Source organism: Capra hircus, chromosome 2 (assembly GCF_001704415.2).
Source record: "Capra hircus breed San Clemente chromosome 2, ASM170441v1, whole genome shotgun sequence".
NCBI classification, from domain to species: domain Eukaryota; kingdom Metazoa; phylum Chordata; class Mammalia; order Artiodactyla; family Bovidae; genus Capra; species Capra hircus.
The window spans coordinates 13,763,967-13,777,501 of NC_030809.1; the positions used below are offsets into that span (position 1 = coordinate 13,763,967).

The 13,535-nt window shown below is 48.7% G+C and overlaps 1 protein-coding gene across 1 annotated transcript; it reads left to right on the forward strand.

Moving 5' to 3' along the window:
• Positions 241-13,153, forward strand: LOC102173140 (antizyme inhibitor 2-like). Its single transcript, XM_018066322.1, has 9 exons — positions 241-423; positions 1,353-1,526; positions 1,957-2,129; positions 2,739-2,873; positions 6,229-6,394; positions 6,910-7,057; positions 11,490-11,590; positions 12,406-12,623; positions 13,129-13,153. Exons 1-9 carry the CDS (start codon positions 241-243, stop codon positions 13,151-13,153), a joined length of 1,323 nt encoding a protein of 440 aa, XP_017921811.1.

Consider the following 13,535-nt stretch of genomic DNA (forward strand, 5'->3'; position numbering starts at 1 on the left):
CAAGCCTCTGTTCCTTGTGCACAGCCTGTGTGTCTTGCTTGGTCCCTTACGAGGTCTCTGAAGCAGACTGGGCCCGACCAGTGGCCCATTTTACAGACGGGAAAATTCAAGAGGGCTCTATGGAGCTGCGGTAGCTGAAAGGAATGGCTGAGAAGTTACAGCCTGAGAACTCTGGCTCTGGGGCCAGTGGGGAGCTGGGAGGAGGGAAGAGGTCCTATCTCAGTGCCAGCCCTTTTTAGGATGTCGAAACCGCGCCTGGCTGAGGGTTTGGTTGGAGCATCGGGGGTCAGCATTCCCATCGGGAACTCAAAGGAGAGTAAAGAAAGCCCTGGAAGTACATGGCCAAAGGATATCATTGCCCTGGAGCCTGGAGAAACTGCCTGGGATGTGGTCCTGAAGAAGATCAAGGAACTCTCTGATTCGGTAGAGAAGGAGGGAGACGGGAGGGGGGAAGTAAGGAAGGATGAGGCTGTCTCAGTGCCTGCTTTGGGGGCAAGAAATAAGACTTTCTGTTTTCTGGTTTTATGTCAGTTTCCTAGGTCTTATTTCAAAGCTCTGCTCTGCTGGGGTGATAGAATCATTCTGTCCCCTTCTAGCTCCCTCCCCATGCTACCACTTGGAGGTTTTACCCAGTGCCAAGCTGCCTGGTTGAGGGTTGGAGCTGTCTTTCCCCTTTCTTGATCTACAAAGATTGTTTCCCTCTTGTCCCCCTATTTTAAGAGTTAGAAGTTGTGGTTGTTCAGTTGCTAAGTCATGTCCAATTCTTTGTGACCCATGGACAGTAGCACATGGGCTTCCTTGTCCTTCACTGGCTCCCAGAGTTCGCTCAGATTCGTGTCCATTGAGCTGGTGATGCTGTCCAACCATCTCGCTCTCTGCCAGCCCCTTCTCCTTTTGCTTTCAATCTTTCCCAGCATCAGGGTCCTTTCCAGTGAGTTGGTTCTTCGCGTCAGGTAGCCAAAGAATTAGGGCTTCAGCATCAGTCCTTCCAATGAAATTCAGGGCTGATTTCCTTTAGGATTTAACTGCTTTAATCTCCTTGAAGTTCAAGGGACTCTCAAGAGTATTCTCCAGCACCACAAAAGTATCAGATCTTCAGCTCTCAGCCTTCTTCATGGTCCAAATCTCCCATCCATACATGACTACTGGAAAAAAGTTAGAAGACCTGGCATCAAACTCTATCCTAGCCATGCACTTTCTCTGTGACCTTGAGCCAGTGACTTCTTTCCGAAACTTTTTTTCCCAAATCTGAAACGACAACAGCAATAGTACTTACTGCATAGTGTTGTTTTGAGGATCAGGTGAGATAACCCTCTACCCAGGCTTCTGTTTCTCTTTCACTGTCCCGGCAGGACTGCCGAGACGCTTTCATGGTGGCTGACCTGGGCGTGCTGGCCAGCCGCCACCAGCTCTTCCGCCAGGCCCTGCCGCGGGTCTCACCCTTCTACTCGGTAAAGTGCAGCAGCAGCCCCTGGATGCTGCGTGTCCTGGCCGCCCTGGGCACCAGCTTCGACTGTGCCAGCCAGGTGAGCCTCAGCCAGCTGACTCATTCACAAGCCCAACACTTCCTGGGGAAAAAAGGCGGGTTGCCTGGGGTCCTGGAGTGGAGACTGCAGCTCCTCAACAGGGGCTGACTCTCCTAGTCCTCAACTGTTTGGGAAAGGATAAATGAGTGCCCTACGGGGGATCAGTCTCCCATTGGTCCCTGTGACTAAGGCAGACAGCTTGAGCGAATGAGGGGAAGCACAAGCTTGAAGACACAGATGCTGTTCCTGTCCTAGCACAGCCTGATCATTTGGAAGATTCTAGGAACCTAAAGGGCACAGTCATGTTCAGCACACTGCACAATAGGGGTTCAGTTAAGGGCAGTCCCTTTGGCTCATGCCCAGGGTTCCCATCCCCAGAGAATAGAGGGGCATCAGGGCAGCTCCCCACTCTGGCTCTCACCCATGCCAGGGCGAGCTGGAGCAGGTGCTGGCCCTGGGCGTGGCTCCCTCATGCATCGTCTATGCCAACCCCTGCAAGCCTGTCTCCCACATCCGCTTTGCTGCCCTCCACGGGGTGAATCTCCTGGTGTTCGACAGCGAGGAGGAGCTAATCAAGGTGGCCCAGCATCATCCTGGGGCCAGGTGAGACCAGCAGGGAGTGGGTGCAAACAAGTAGAGACAGGTGGAAAAAGGGACCTTAAAGCTGGGACTCCGGCTGTTGGAACTGGCTGCAGGAATCTGATGCAGGAAGACTCATGTGGTGACTGGCACAGGCCAAAGCAGCAAAGTACAAGAATTTGGGCCAGTGGCCTGATGCCTTCGCTGGTGTCCATTGATGCCAAATAAACAATGCCTGTGTCCGCATAGACACTGGGCAGAGCCTAGCACTAGGTGGTCCGGCGTTAGCTGACCTTGTGGAAAAGACACTCGTATCGGAGTCAGGGAGGCCAGGGATCACACTTCAGATTGGTTTGTCACACGCTGTGTGATCTTAGGAAAGTTATTTAACATCTCTGATCCTGTAATGTGGAGGCCTGTAGAAGGTGTATTTATAATTTTATCCTTTTCCTGCTTTTTCTTGCCTGGACAGAAGCCTGTAGGTAGTGAGTGTGTTCACTCTTTGGGTCTCCATGGCTAGACAGTCCAGACGAGCTAGGCAGAAGTGGGTGGGAAGCTGGAGGGAGGTAGGATGGGGGGCCTTGGGGCTCATGTGCCTAAGAAATTCTGATGCCCTTTGCACCCCTCTCCCAGGCTGGTCCTCCGGCTGTGGACCCAGGACAGTGGCAGTCTCTTTCCCCTGAGCTCTAAGTTTGGGGCCAGGCTGGAGGTGTGTGAACATCTGCTCAAGTCTGCCAGGGACCTGGGGTTGGCTGTGGTTGGAACCAGGTGAGTGCACTGGCTTTCCCCGCCTGGAAAGGAGGAGCCAGGAGTCTTGGTTTCCACTGTCCATTGTTGTAATTCAGTTGCTAAGTCGTGTCTGACTCTTTTGTGACCCTGTGGACTGCAGCACACCAGGCTTCCCTGTCCATCACTATCTCCTGGAGTTTGCTCAAATTCACGTCCATTGAGCCAGTTGTCATCCAACTATCTCATCAGGTCACCCCCTTCTCCTGCCTTCAATCCTTCCCAGCATCAGGGTCTTTTCTAAGGAGTCAGCTCTTCACATCGGGTGGCCAAAGTATTGGAGTTTCAGCTTCCAGCATCAGCCCTTCCAATGAAAATTCAGGGTTTATTTTCTTTAGGATTGACTGGTTTGATATCCTTGCAGTCCAAGGGACTCTTAAGAGTCTTCTCAAGCACCGCAATTTGAAAGCATCAATTCTTCAGCTTTCTTTATGGTCCAACTCTCACATCCACACATGACTACTGGAAAAACCATAGCTTTGACTAGTCATACAGACCTTTGTCGGCAAACTGATGTCTCTGCTTTTTAATACACTGTCTAGGTTTGTCATAGCTTTTCTTCCAAGGAGCAAGTGCCTTTTAATTTCAAGACTGCAGTCACCATTCAAAGTGATTTTGGAGCCCAAGAAAAGAATGTCACTGCTTCCACTTTTCCCCCTTCTATTTGCCATGAAGTGATGGGACTGGATACCATGATCTTAGTTTTTGAATGTTGAGTTTTAAGCCAGCTTTTTCACTCTCCCTTTTCACCCTCATCAAGAGGCTCTTTAGTTCCTTTTCACTTACTGCCAATAAATGGTATCATCTACATATCTGAGGTTGTTGATATTTCTTCTGGCAGTCTTGATTTCAGCTTGTGATACATCCAGTCCAACATTTCAAATGATGTTTTCTGCATATAAGTTAAATAATCAGGGTGACAATATACAACCTTCTCATACTCCTTTCCCAATTTTGAACCAGTCAATTTTTCCATGTCCTGTTCTAACTGTTGCTTCTTAACCTGCGTACAGGTTTCTCAGGAGGCAGGTAAGGTGGTCTGGTATTCCCATCTCTTGAAGAATTTTCCACAGTTTGTTGTGATCCACACTGTCAAAGGCTTTAACAAAGTCAATGAAGCAGATGTAGATGCTTTCCTTGAATTCCCTTGCTTTCTCTATGATCCAACGGATGTCAACAATCTGATCTCTAATTCCTCTGCCTTTTCTAAACCCAGCTTGTACATCTGGAAGTTCTTGGCTCACATACTGCTGAAGCCTACCTTGAAGGATTTTGAGCATGGCCTTGCTAGCTTGTGAAATGAGTACAATTGTGTGGTAGCTCAAACATTCTTTGGCACTGCCCTTCTTTGGGATTGAAATGAAAACAGACCTTTTGCAGTCCTGTGGCCACTGCTGAATTTTCCAAATTTACTGGCATATTGAGTACAGAACTTTAATAGCATCATCTTTTATGATTTGAAATAGCTCAGCTGGAATTCCATCAACTCCACTAGCTGTGTTCATAGTAATGCTTCTTAAGGCCCACTTAACTTCACCCTCCAGGATGTCTGGCTCTGGATAAGTGACCACACTATCGTGGCTATCTGGGGCACTAAGACACTTTTGGTATAGTTCTTCTGTGTGTTCTTGCCACCTCTTAATCTGTTCTGCTTCTGTTAGGTCCTAACTATTTCTGTCCTTTATCATGCCCATCCTTGTACGAAATGTTCCCTTGATGTCTCCAATTTTCTTGAAGAGATTTCTAGTCTTTCCCATTCTGTTGTTTTCCTCTGTTTCTTTGCATTGTTTGCTTAGGAAGGCTTTCTTTTCTTTCCTTGCTACACTCTGGAACTCTGCATTCAGTTGGGTACATCTTTCCTTTTCTGCCTTGCTTTTCACTTCTCTTTTTATCTCAGCTATTTGCAAGGCCTCCTCAGACAATCACTTTGCCTTTTTGTATTTCTTTTTCTTGTTTTCTAAGAAGAGGCAGTCTTCTTACTGTCTCCTGTATGATGTCACAAACTTCTGTCCACAGTTCTTCAGGCACTCTGTCTATTAGATCTAATCCCTTGAATCTACTTGTCACTGCTACTGTATAATCATCAGGGATTTGATTTAGGTCATACCTGAATGGCCTAGTGGTTTTCCCTACTTTCTTCAATTTAAGCCTGAATTTTGCTATAAGCTCAGAGCCATAGCCAGGTCCAGGCCTTGCTTTTGCTAAACATATAGACATTCTCCATTTTCAGCTGCAGAGAATGTAATCAATCTGATTTCAGTATTGACTATCTGGTGATGCCCATGTGTAGCATCATTTCATGTTGTTGGAAGAAGAGTGTTTGCTATGACCAGTGTGTTCTCTTGACAAAATTTCCACTGTCTACCTCCAGCCTTTGGCTTCCTGGCTACGCTCTGGTCAGCCGAAGCCCTTCTGGGCCTCATGATGCTTCTCTCTTCTCAGCGAAGAAGCTGGATGTTATCTGGGATTAGGGTGGGGCAAAGGGGGCAAAGGTCTTGGGTGCAAAATTTAAGGGGATGTTAAAAAAGTTAGTACTCTAGCTAAAGAATATTTTAGCGACTGAACTGAACTGAATACAATATTTGAAAAAATGAAAAATAATGCAAAAAATCATGATGAGAAAAATATTAAAACTTGAAAGACAAGATTGGCATTTCTCATTTTTCCTTTTGCTTCAGGGTTCAACTACTGTTACCACTTTTGTATATATAAAGCACCTTTTTATTTTTAATGTTTATTTAATCTGGCTTTGTTGGGCCTTAGTTGTGTCACGTGGGGTCTTTGGTTTCAGAGCACGGGCTCTCTAGCTGTGGCGTGTGGACTTGGTAGCTGCAGCACACGGGCCTCGTTGCTCCCTGGCACGTGGAATCTTAGTTCCCCATCAGGGATCGAACCTGGGTCCCCTGTATGGCAAGGTGGATTCTTAACCCCCGGACCACCAGGGAATCTTGTCTTTATTTACATTTTAGTATTTTCGTCATTGTAGATGTTTCTAAATCAGTTTTGCTCTTTACAACAATTACATTAAATATTCTTTATCTTGATAATTTAGTATTGTGGCACCCCCTTGAACTTTTGCTCTGGCCTCATCCAACCTGGCCCTCCTCACAGGCATGGGGATCCGGGTTCTGAGCACACGCCTTCCAAGGGGGAGAAGAAGGGAGGCCCCTGCAATGATGCACTTGGAAGGGGCTGCTAAGAGAGGTGACCACCACACAGTCTCGAGTGCTCCAACTCAAGGATGACCATGCTTCGGTGTTTCTGCCCCTGTCTCTCTTCCTACTGACCTTTGCTTTTTCACGGGTGTTTCTCTACATGTCACTTGATGTGTGTTCAGCTTCCATGTGGGCTCAAGATGCCAGACACCCCATAACTTCGCGAAGGCCATCGCCGACTGCCGGCGCGTGTTTGAGATGGGCAGCAGGATTGGGCATGACATGAGCCTCCTGGACATCGGAGGGGGCTTCCCCGGAGAGGAAGGCTCCGACCCTGAGTTTGAGGAGGTGACGGGGAGGATGAGAGGGAGCCGGGTGCTCCAGCTTGGGTTCAGGAGACTGAGTGCGTTTGTTTGCATATGAGGAGGTCATGGAACTGTAAGTCGCATGCGTGTGTGACTGAGGTTTGTCTTTGTTGAGAGGTCTTTGTCTGACTACACTTGCACGGCCTGTGTACATGTATGAGCCCTTGTGTATCTGGCTCCGTGTCTTCCTTTAGAGGTGTTAGTTGCTATCCCCCCTTAAGCTACAGTCAGGTAGAAGTTTGTTATACTTGAGACCTGGGGAACATTTTCTCTTTGCTGACTGTGTTTAAGTGGTCCCAAATTCAGACATCTCAGGGTGCTATGTGACCTTGGACAAGCTACTTCCCCACCATGGGCCACAGCATTGACCTGTTTCCTCCCTAGTAAAATGGAGATAACGACTCCCCACACAGCTGTCAAGGGAATGAAGGGAGAGTGTGCAGGTAAAGCACCCCTCAGATGGACTGGCCATATTAAAGTCTGGGTCTGTCCCTGCAGGTGGCAGGAGTGATCAACACCGCCCTGGCCCAGGACTTCCCCAAGGGGAGTGGCATCGAGATCATCGCAGAGCCCGGACGCTTCTATGCAACATCTGTCTGCATGACCGCTATCAACATCATTGCCAAGAAGGCTGTGCTGGAGCCTGGTGGGTGGGCAGGCCACTGTCCAGGCATTCCCGGGCCCTGGAGTGGAGGATGGGTAGGGGGTCTGGGCTCCAGCCCCGAATGCCTAATTAGCAGTAAACAAGCTTTGAATTGGATATGAGAATGAACCTGTTAGTATCACTATTTTATTGTTCTCAGACTGGGAGGTGAGAAGCAAGATGAAAGGTCTTCATTTTTCCTAAGTAGCCAATGGATTTATACGGCATTTATGGAGGTAAAGTCACAGAATATAGCCCATGAGGTTCAAGGACAAAATCGTGCTGCTGTGCACCTTAAATTCATCCAGCAAGCATTATCTAACAGGTGCAGGTTCCGGTGCCAAAAATATGGTGAGTAAATGCAAACTCTTGCAATATATATAAGAAGGCACCATTGTCATCACGGCCTGAAGGTTAAGGGTGACATCTGTAGGGTAATGGTAAACCTTTGACAGTCGAGGTCAACCACCGTAGGAGCTCTTTTAGACTGTTATTTTTGCAGCTTTTGGTTTTCACACAAAGTGAGCTAACCAGAAACTCCATTTCACGATAAGATGAGAACATGAATAGATCTTCCCCACTGGCTTAGTGCTTTTATTCTTTGCTGCTTTATGATAACTGACATATAAATATTTATAAGCTGCTTTAATCTCCTCCCTTATCCTTTTGACAAATGATTGGCCCACAGGTTTGTAATCCCAAGAAACTTGTGTCAGCTGATTGCATTTCTTCACAAAACTTCTGATTAAAGGATATTGTGATAGGAAGCCTATGATTTCAAGTCATCATTTAACAAAACTCTAAGTATTAAGGGCTTATTTTTAAAATTTGCATCTTTACTATGGTAGGGGTAATTTTTGTATGTGTGTTGCTTTTTTTCTTGGCCACCCCACGGGGCATGTGGTATCTCAGCTCCCTGACCAGGGATTGAACCCATGCTCCCTTCAGCGGAAGCGCAGTATTAATCTGGAGCACCAGGGAAGTCCTTAGGGACTCATTATTTTTATTCCCATAATAACAAGTGTTGCCAATTATTAAATATCTATCATGTGTGAAATATGCATTTTCTCTCCTTTCTGCTCAACAGTTTGTGAGTAGAACTTGGGGTGAAGTAATTTGGGTTCATTCCCATTTTAAAGGCAGAGATAGTGAGGCTTAGAGAGAGGAAGGAACTTGTCCGAGGCATCACAGCTAGTCAGAGATACAACTGGACCTGGTCTGCCTGACGCACACCTTTGCACTTGGATTTGCACCACATGCCAAGCAGACCTGAGCTCTTGACATTAGCGGTGTCTTGACTACCTCTCATGACTAGGTAGTTTAGGGACAACTGGGGCTGTGGCTTCAGTGATGGCAACTAAGAAAGAGGGGAGAGGATGGTAGGAAGTACATTGGGGTCAGTGGGGAGAGCAGAAAATCAGTATTCAGAAGGATCTGGGCATCTAAATGCCCAAATATTATGAAATGCTTCAAATGCTAACAGAAATCAGCGCAAAATCCTGAGTTTAGATTCCAGAAAGCAATATTCTAAGAACAGATGAAAAGTGGTTGTGAAGACACTGCCTTGGCAGTCGGTCCTGTCCAAAGGGTCTGGGGGTCATAGGTGACCACTACTTCAATATGCATCAGAAGTATGATGGTGCTGGAGAGAAAGCTATCACATGCTTACATTGGCAACATCAATAGAGGCAGAGTGTTTAGATGGAGGGAAGTGACAACTGTGCTGTACCCCATACTTGTCAGAGTAGGGCAATGTTTTTATATGTACTTTGTTGTTGTTCAGTTGCTAAGGTGTGTCTGATTTTGCGACAGCAGCACACCAGGCTTTCCTGTCCTTCGCTGTCTCCGAGAGCTTGCTCAAATTTATGTCCATTGAGTCGATGATGCTATCCAACTATCTGATTCTCTGTCGCTGCCTTTTCTCATCCTGCCCTCAGTTTTTCTCAGCATCAGGGTCTTTTCCAAGGAGTTGGCTCTTCCCATCGGGTGGCCAAAGTATTGCAGCTTCAGTTTCAGCTCCAGTCCTTCCAGTGAATATTCAGGGTTGATTGCCTTTAGGATTGCCTGGTTGGATCTCCTTGCTGTCCAAGGGATTCTCAAGAGTCTTCTCCAGCACCGCAGCTGGAAAGCATCAATTCTTTGGTGGTCAGCCAGCCTTCTTTATGGTCCCATTCTCACATCCACACATGACTACTGGAAAAACCACAACTTTGACTATATGGTTCTTGGTTGGCAAAGAGATGTCTCTTCTTTTTAATACACTGTCTAGGTTTGTCATAGCTTTTCTTCCAAGGAGCAAGTGTCTTTTAATTTCATGGCTACAGTCACCAACCACAGTGATTTTGGAGCCCCAAGAAAAGAATGTCTGTCACTGTTTCCACTTTTTCCCCATCTATTTGCTATGAAGAGATGGGACCATCTTTGTTTTTTGAATATTGAGCTTTATTTTTTTAATTGAAGGATAATTGCTTTATAGAATTGTATTTGTTTCTGCCAAACATCAACACAAATCAGCCATGTTGTGTTAGTTGCTCAGTCGTGCTCGACTCTTTACAGCCCCATGGACTGTAGCCCACCAGGCTCCTCTGTCCATGGGATTTTTCAAGCAAGGATACTGGAGTGGGTTGCCATTTCCTTTTCCATGGGATCTTCCCAACCCAAGGATTGAACCCTGGTCTCTTGCACTACAGGCAGATTCTTTACTGGTTGAGCTACCAAAGAAGCCAGTAATAAAGTATGTGTCCCCTCTCTCTTGAACCTGCCTATCACCTCCCTCCCCAGAATGTTGAGTTCCAAGACAGCTTTTTCATTTTCCTCTCTCACCCTCATCAAGAGGCTCTTTAGTTCCTCTTCACTTTCTGCCATTAGAGTGGTATCATCTATATATCTGAGGTTGCTGATATTTCTCCTAGTAATGTTGATTCCAGCTTGACCTTCATCTAGCCCAGCATTTCACATGATGTACTCTGCATATAAGTTAAATAAGCAGGGTGATAATACCTGGGATGTGTTTTAATCAGTTTGTGTAAGACCTGGAAGTAACTGCCATAAAGCTTCCTCTGGAGAACCCAGAGGCAAGGCAGGCCACTCAGGGCCACAAGGGGAAGGACGGGATGGATCAGGAAGCAGAAGGACACAGGGGAACACTGGTCAGAGCCTCTGTTGTGGTTTTTGAGGAACAGAATGGGTGAATCAGCGTGAGTTGGACTGGCAGGTTTGGGATTGGTTAGTTTGAATAATTTCAGTGGGTTGTGGGGGGTAAGGACTGCCCTAGGAAGATTAGGCCAGAGGTAGTGCTTCAAGTTCTGAGTTCCATCCAGGAGGTGGTTTGCAGTATGGTCACTGGATTGGTTGGCTTGCACGGGCAAGGCATACTTGCAAGGCAGTTATTTGCTGTCTCTAGAAATTAACCAGCCCGGGGAGGAGCAGTCTCGCTGGGTCAGCAAGGCCCCGGATGCTGGAGCATCGAGAATATAGAGAAAAGAAAAAAGAATATAGAAAATAAGAAAATGTAGTTTAGACAGGTACCCCTTTGAGGAAGGAAATTGATAAATTAGCACATCACTAAGGACCAAGCATGATGGAATCAAGTCATGAAAAGACCGTTTGCTCCCAGTTTGACTCATGCAGCAGGTGCTCAGGGCACCTGGTCTAAGGGGAGGGCAGAGAACATGAGGCCTGAGATCTGGGGGCAAATCCCAGCCCTGCCACAGTCCCCTACATGACTGCTGACAAGACTGTTTTTTCAACCGTAAAGCAGGCTCACTGAACCCGCTCAGAGGGTAGTTAGGATTAAATAGTTGAATACATGTAGGGAACTGAGAACAATGCCTGAGTTATATGGCATGTTAGATTGTTCTCTTGTTTATTTATTGGCTCTGCTGGGTCTTTGTTGCTGCACGCAGGCTGTCTCCAGTTTTGGCACTTGGGGGCTGTTCTCTAGTTGTGGTGCACCGGCTTCTCATCGCGGGGACCTCTCTAGCTCTACAGCTCGGGCTGTAGGCACAGGCCTTCTGTTGCTGCGGCTCGCAGGCCCTAGCGCGGGCTCAGTAGTCGTGGCACACAGGCTTAGTTGCTCCACGGCACATGGGTTCTTCCCAGACCAGGGATCGAACCTGTATTCCCTGAATCGGCAGGTGGATTCTTAACCACTGGACCACTAAGGAGGTCTAGTTAGATTATTCTTATTTGGAAGAGGAAGATGAAGAGGAGAAGAGGGGAACACTGAAAGGTGGAGGGCAGAAGCGGAGGGGCAATGCGGGTACAGAGGACAGGCCCCAACTGTCTATGGGCTCAGAGAAGACTCCTGGAGCAGGGAACAGGGGGTATCCAGTGCTGGGCAGAGGGTCAGGGCTCCCCCACAGGTGCTGGGCTCAGGTGTTGAGGGTGAGCCCTGGTTGAGCACAGCTCAGTGCTGCCCTCTGCCTGCCCTCAGGAGGCCGCCGGAAGCTGCTGTACTATCTCAATGATGGCCACTATGGCACATTCCGCATCTTTTCCAGGGAGTCTGAACCCAGGATGCCCATTGTGGTGAAGGTAAGGAGAAGGTTTCATGGCTCTGGCACCTCCTAGAACTCACCTGGTCCAGCCCCGCCTTGGGCAGGATTCCCTGCTACCAGTGGGAGAGGCGAAGGGGCTCAGATTACTGGTGGCTTAGTGGGTTGTCACGCCCTCTGCGTGTGCCAGGATGTGCAAGTGTGTCTGTGCGTATTGGCATGTGCACTTCTGTGTGGGCCTGGTGATTCACACCTATGCGGGAAGATGGGTGTCTAGGTCCATCGGTCTGTGGAGGGGTGTATGCTTCTCTTTGGCCATCTGTCTTTCTGTCTGTTTTTCTGGAGTCCCTGAATCTTGGAGATGCAGGAGACTTAGGAAGTAGAGATTCTCAAACTTTGCTTCACACCAGAATCAACTGGGAAATTTTAATACTTCTCTGCCTGGACCAGGCCCCACACCACTGATATCGGAATTTCTCATGGGTTGGGACCCTGGCATGATCCTCTATGAAAACTCCTCAAGCACTTTCAGTGAAGCTAGGTTTGAGGCCCAGTATTTTGAGTGATTATTAAATAAAATCTTCCCACTTTATAGATGGGAAAGCTGAGGTCCCATCTGTGTCTGCACTTGTGAATTGGCAGGGCTGGAGTCAGTCTCTAGAGCATAAGCTCCGTGAGGGCGGGTTAAGAGCAATGCCTGGCACACAGGGACCATTCAGGAACTGGTCAGTGTTGGTGGATGATAGAGTCCTTTCTGCTGGTGCCCTGGGGCATGCGCTGCTTGATGAGGGGTGGGTAGGGGTGTGTGTGTGTGCGGGGAGTCTTCTCTGATTCCCCACCCCCGTGTCCCTGCAGGAGCTCAGCCCCAAGCTGCCGCTCTTCCCCTGCACCCTCTTTGGCCCCACGTGTGATGCCTTTGACAAGCTCTTCTTGAAGGAGGTGCAGCTGCCGGAGCTGGATGTGGGCGACTGGCTGGTCTTCCCGTTCATGGGCGCCTACACGTCTGTCATGAGCTCCACCTTCAATGGCTTCTCTCCCACCTCCATCTGCTATGCCGTGGGACCTGAGCTCAGGTGTCGGGGGGAGGAGGAAAGGGGGTGGGCAGCGAGCGGCTCTCACCAAGATCTGACCTTGTTAAGGAGAGTTGGTGGCTGACCCTGGGATCCCAGGCCCTGGATACCCTAGTCCCCCCACTGGCCCCAGCAAAGCCCAAGATGTCTGGTTGACCTTTGACACTAGCCTCTGCCTATGGGATTGACCCTGTTAAGCCCAAGTTAGCCCACCTGGGCATCTCTGAAAGTCCTGACAGGTAGATGCCATTGTGGGCAGAATCAGGCAGCCCTGTGGCCCCAGCTGACCCTCAGTTCCATGGCCAAGGTCCCAACTATCGGGCCCCACTCTTCTCTGACCATTTACAGCTGCTCCCCAGTTCCCTCCTCAGGTATCCCTTCCCCATCAACTCCAGGCTCCCTCACAGCTCCTGACCCAGGATCTCCTCTGGGTCCAACCTGGGGTTTGCCTCCTGAGGTAGGGGAAGGGGCTCTGGAACGCCCCTTTACTGGCGCATTCCTTCCACAGGAGCCTGCTGGAGATCACACCGTAGGCCAGACGTGGTCAGAATGGAAAGGCTTCGTCACCTCGGTGTGCTCGCGAGGGATGCTTGGGGGCAGGAATTGGTGGGGAGGAGTAGCGTGGAGGAAACAGAGGTTAGGGCAGGGGCCCCCAACCCCAGGGGTCCCCAACCCCGGGCCATGGACCAGTACCAGTCCGTGGCCTGTTAGGACCCTGGCTGCATAACAGGAGGTGAGAGGGGGGCGAATGAGAGAAACTTTAACTCTATTTACAGCCAGTTCCCATCGCTCACGTTACTGCCTCAGCCACGCCTCCTGTCAGAGCAGTGGCGGGGTTAGAGTCTCATAGGAGCGCAGACCCTGTGCGCCGATCATGAACCGCGCATGCGCTCTCCTTTTACGATTCTAACGCCT

Excerpts from the sequence above, each read along its gene's own strand:
- LOC102173140 (XM_018066322.1), top strand. The coding sequence starts at position 241 with ATGTCGAAACCGCGCCTGGCTGAGGGTTTGGTTGGAGCATCGGGGGTC. Across the intron at positions 2,130-2,738 it reads CAGCATCATCCTGGGGCCAG|GCTGGTCCTCCGGCTGTGGA; the intron begins GTGAGACCAGCA and ends CCCCTCTCCCAG. Across the intron at positions 12,624-13,128 it reads GCCGTGGGACCTGAGCTCAG|GAGCCTGCTGGAGATCACAC; the intron begins GTGTCGGGGGGA and ends TTCCTTCCACAG.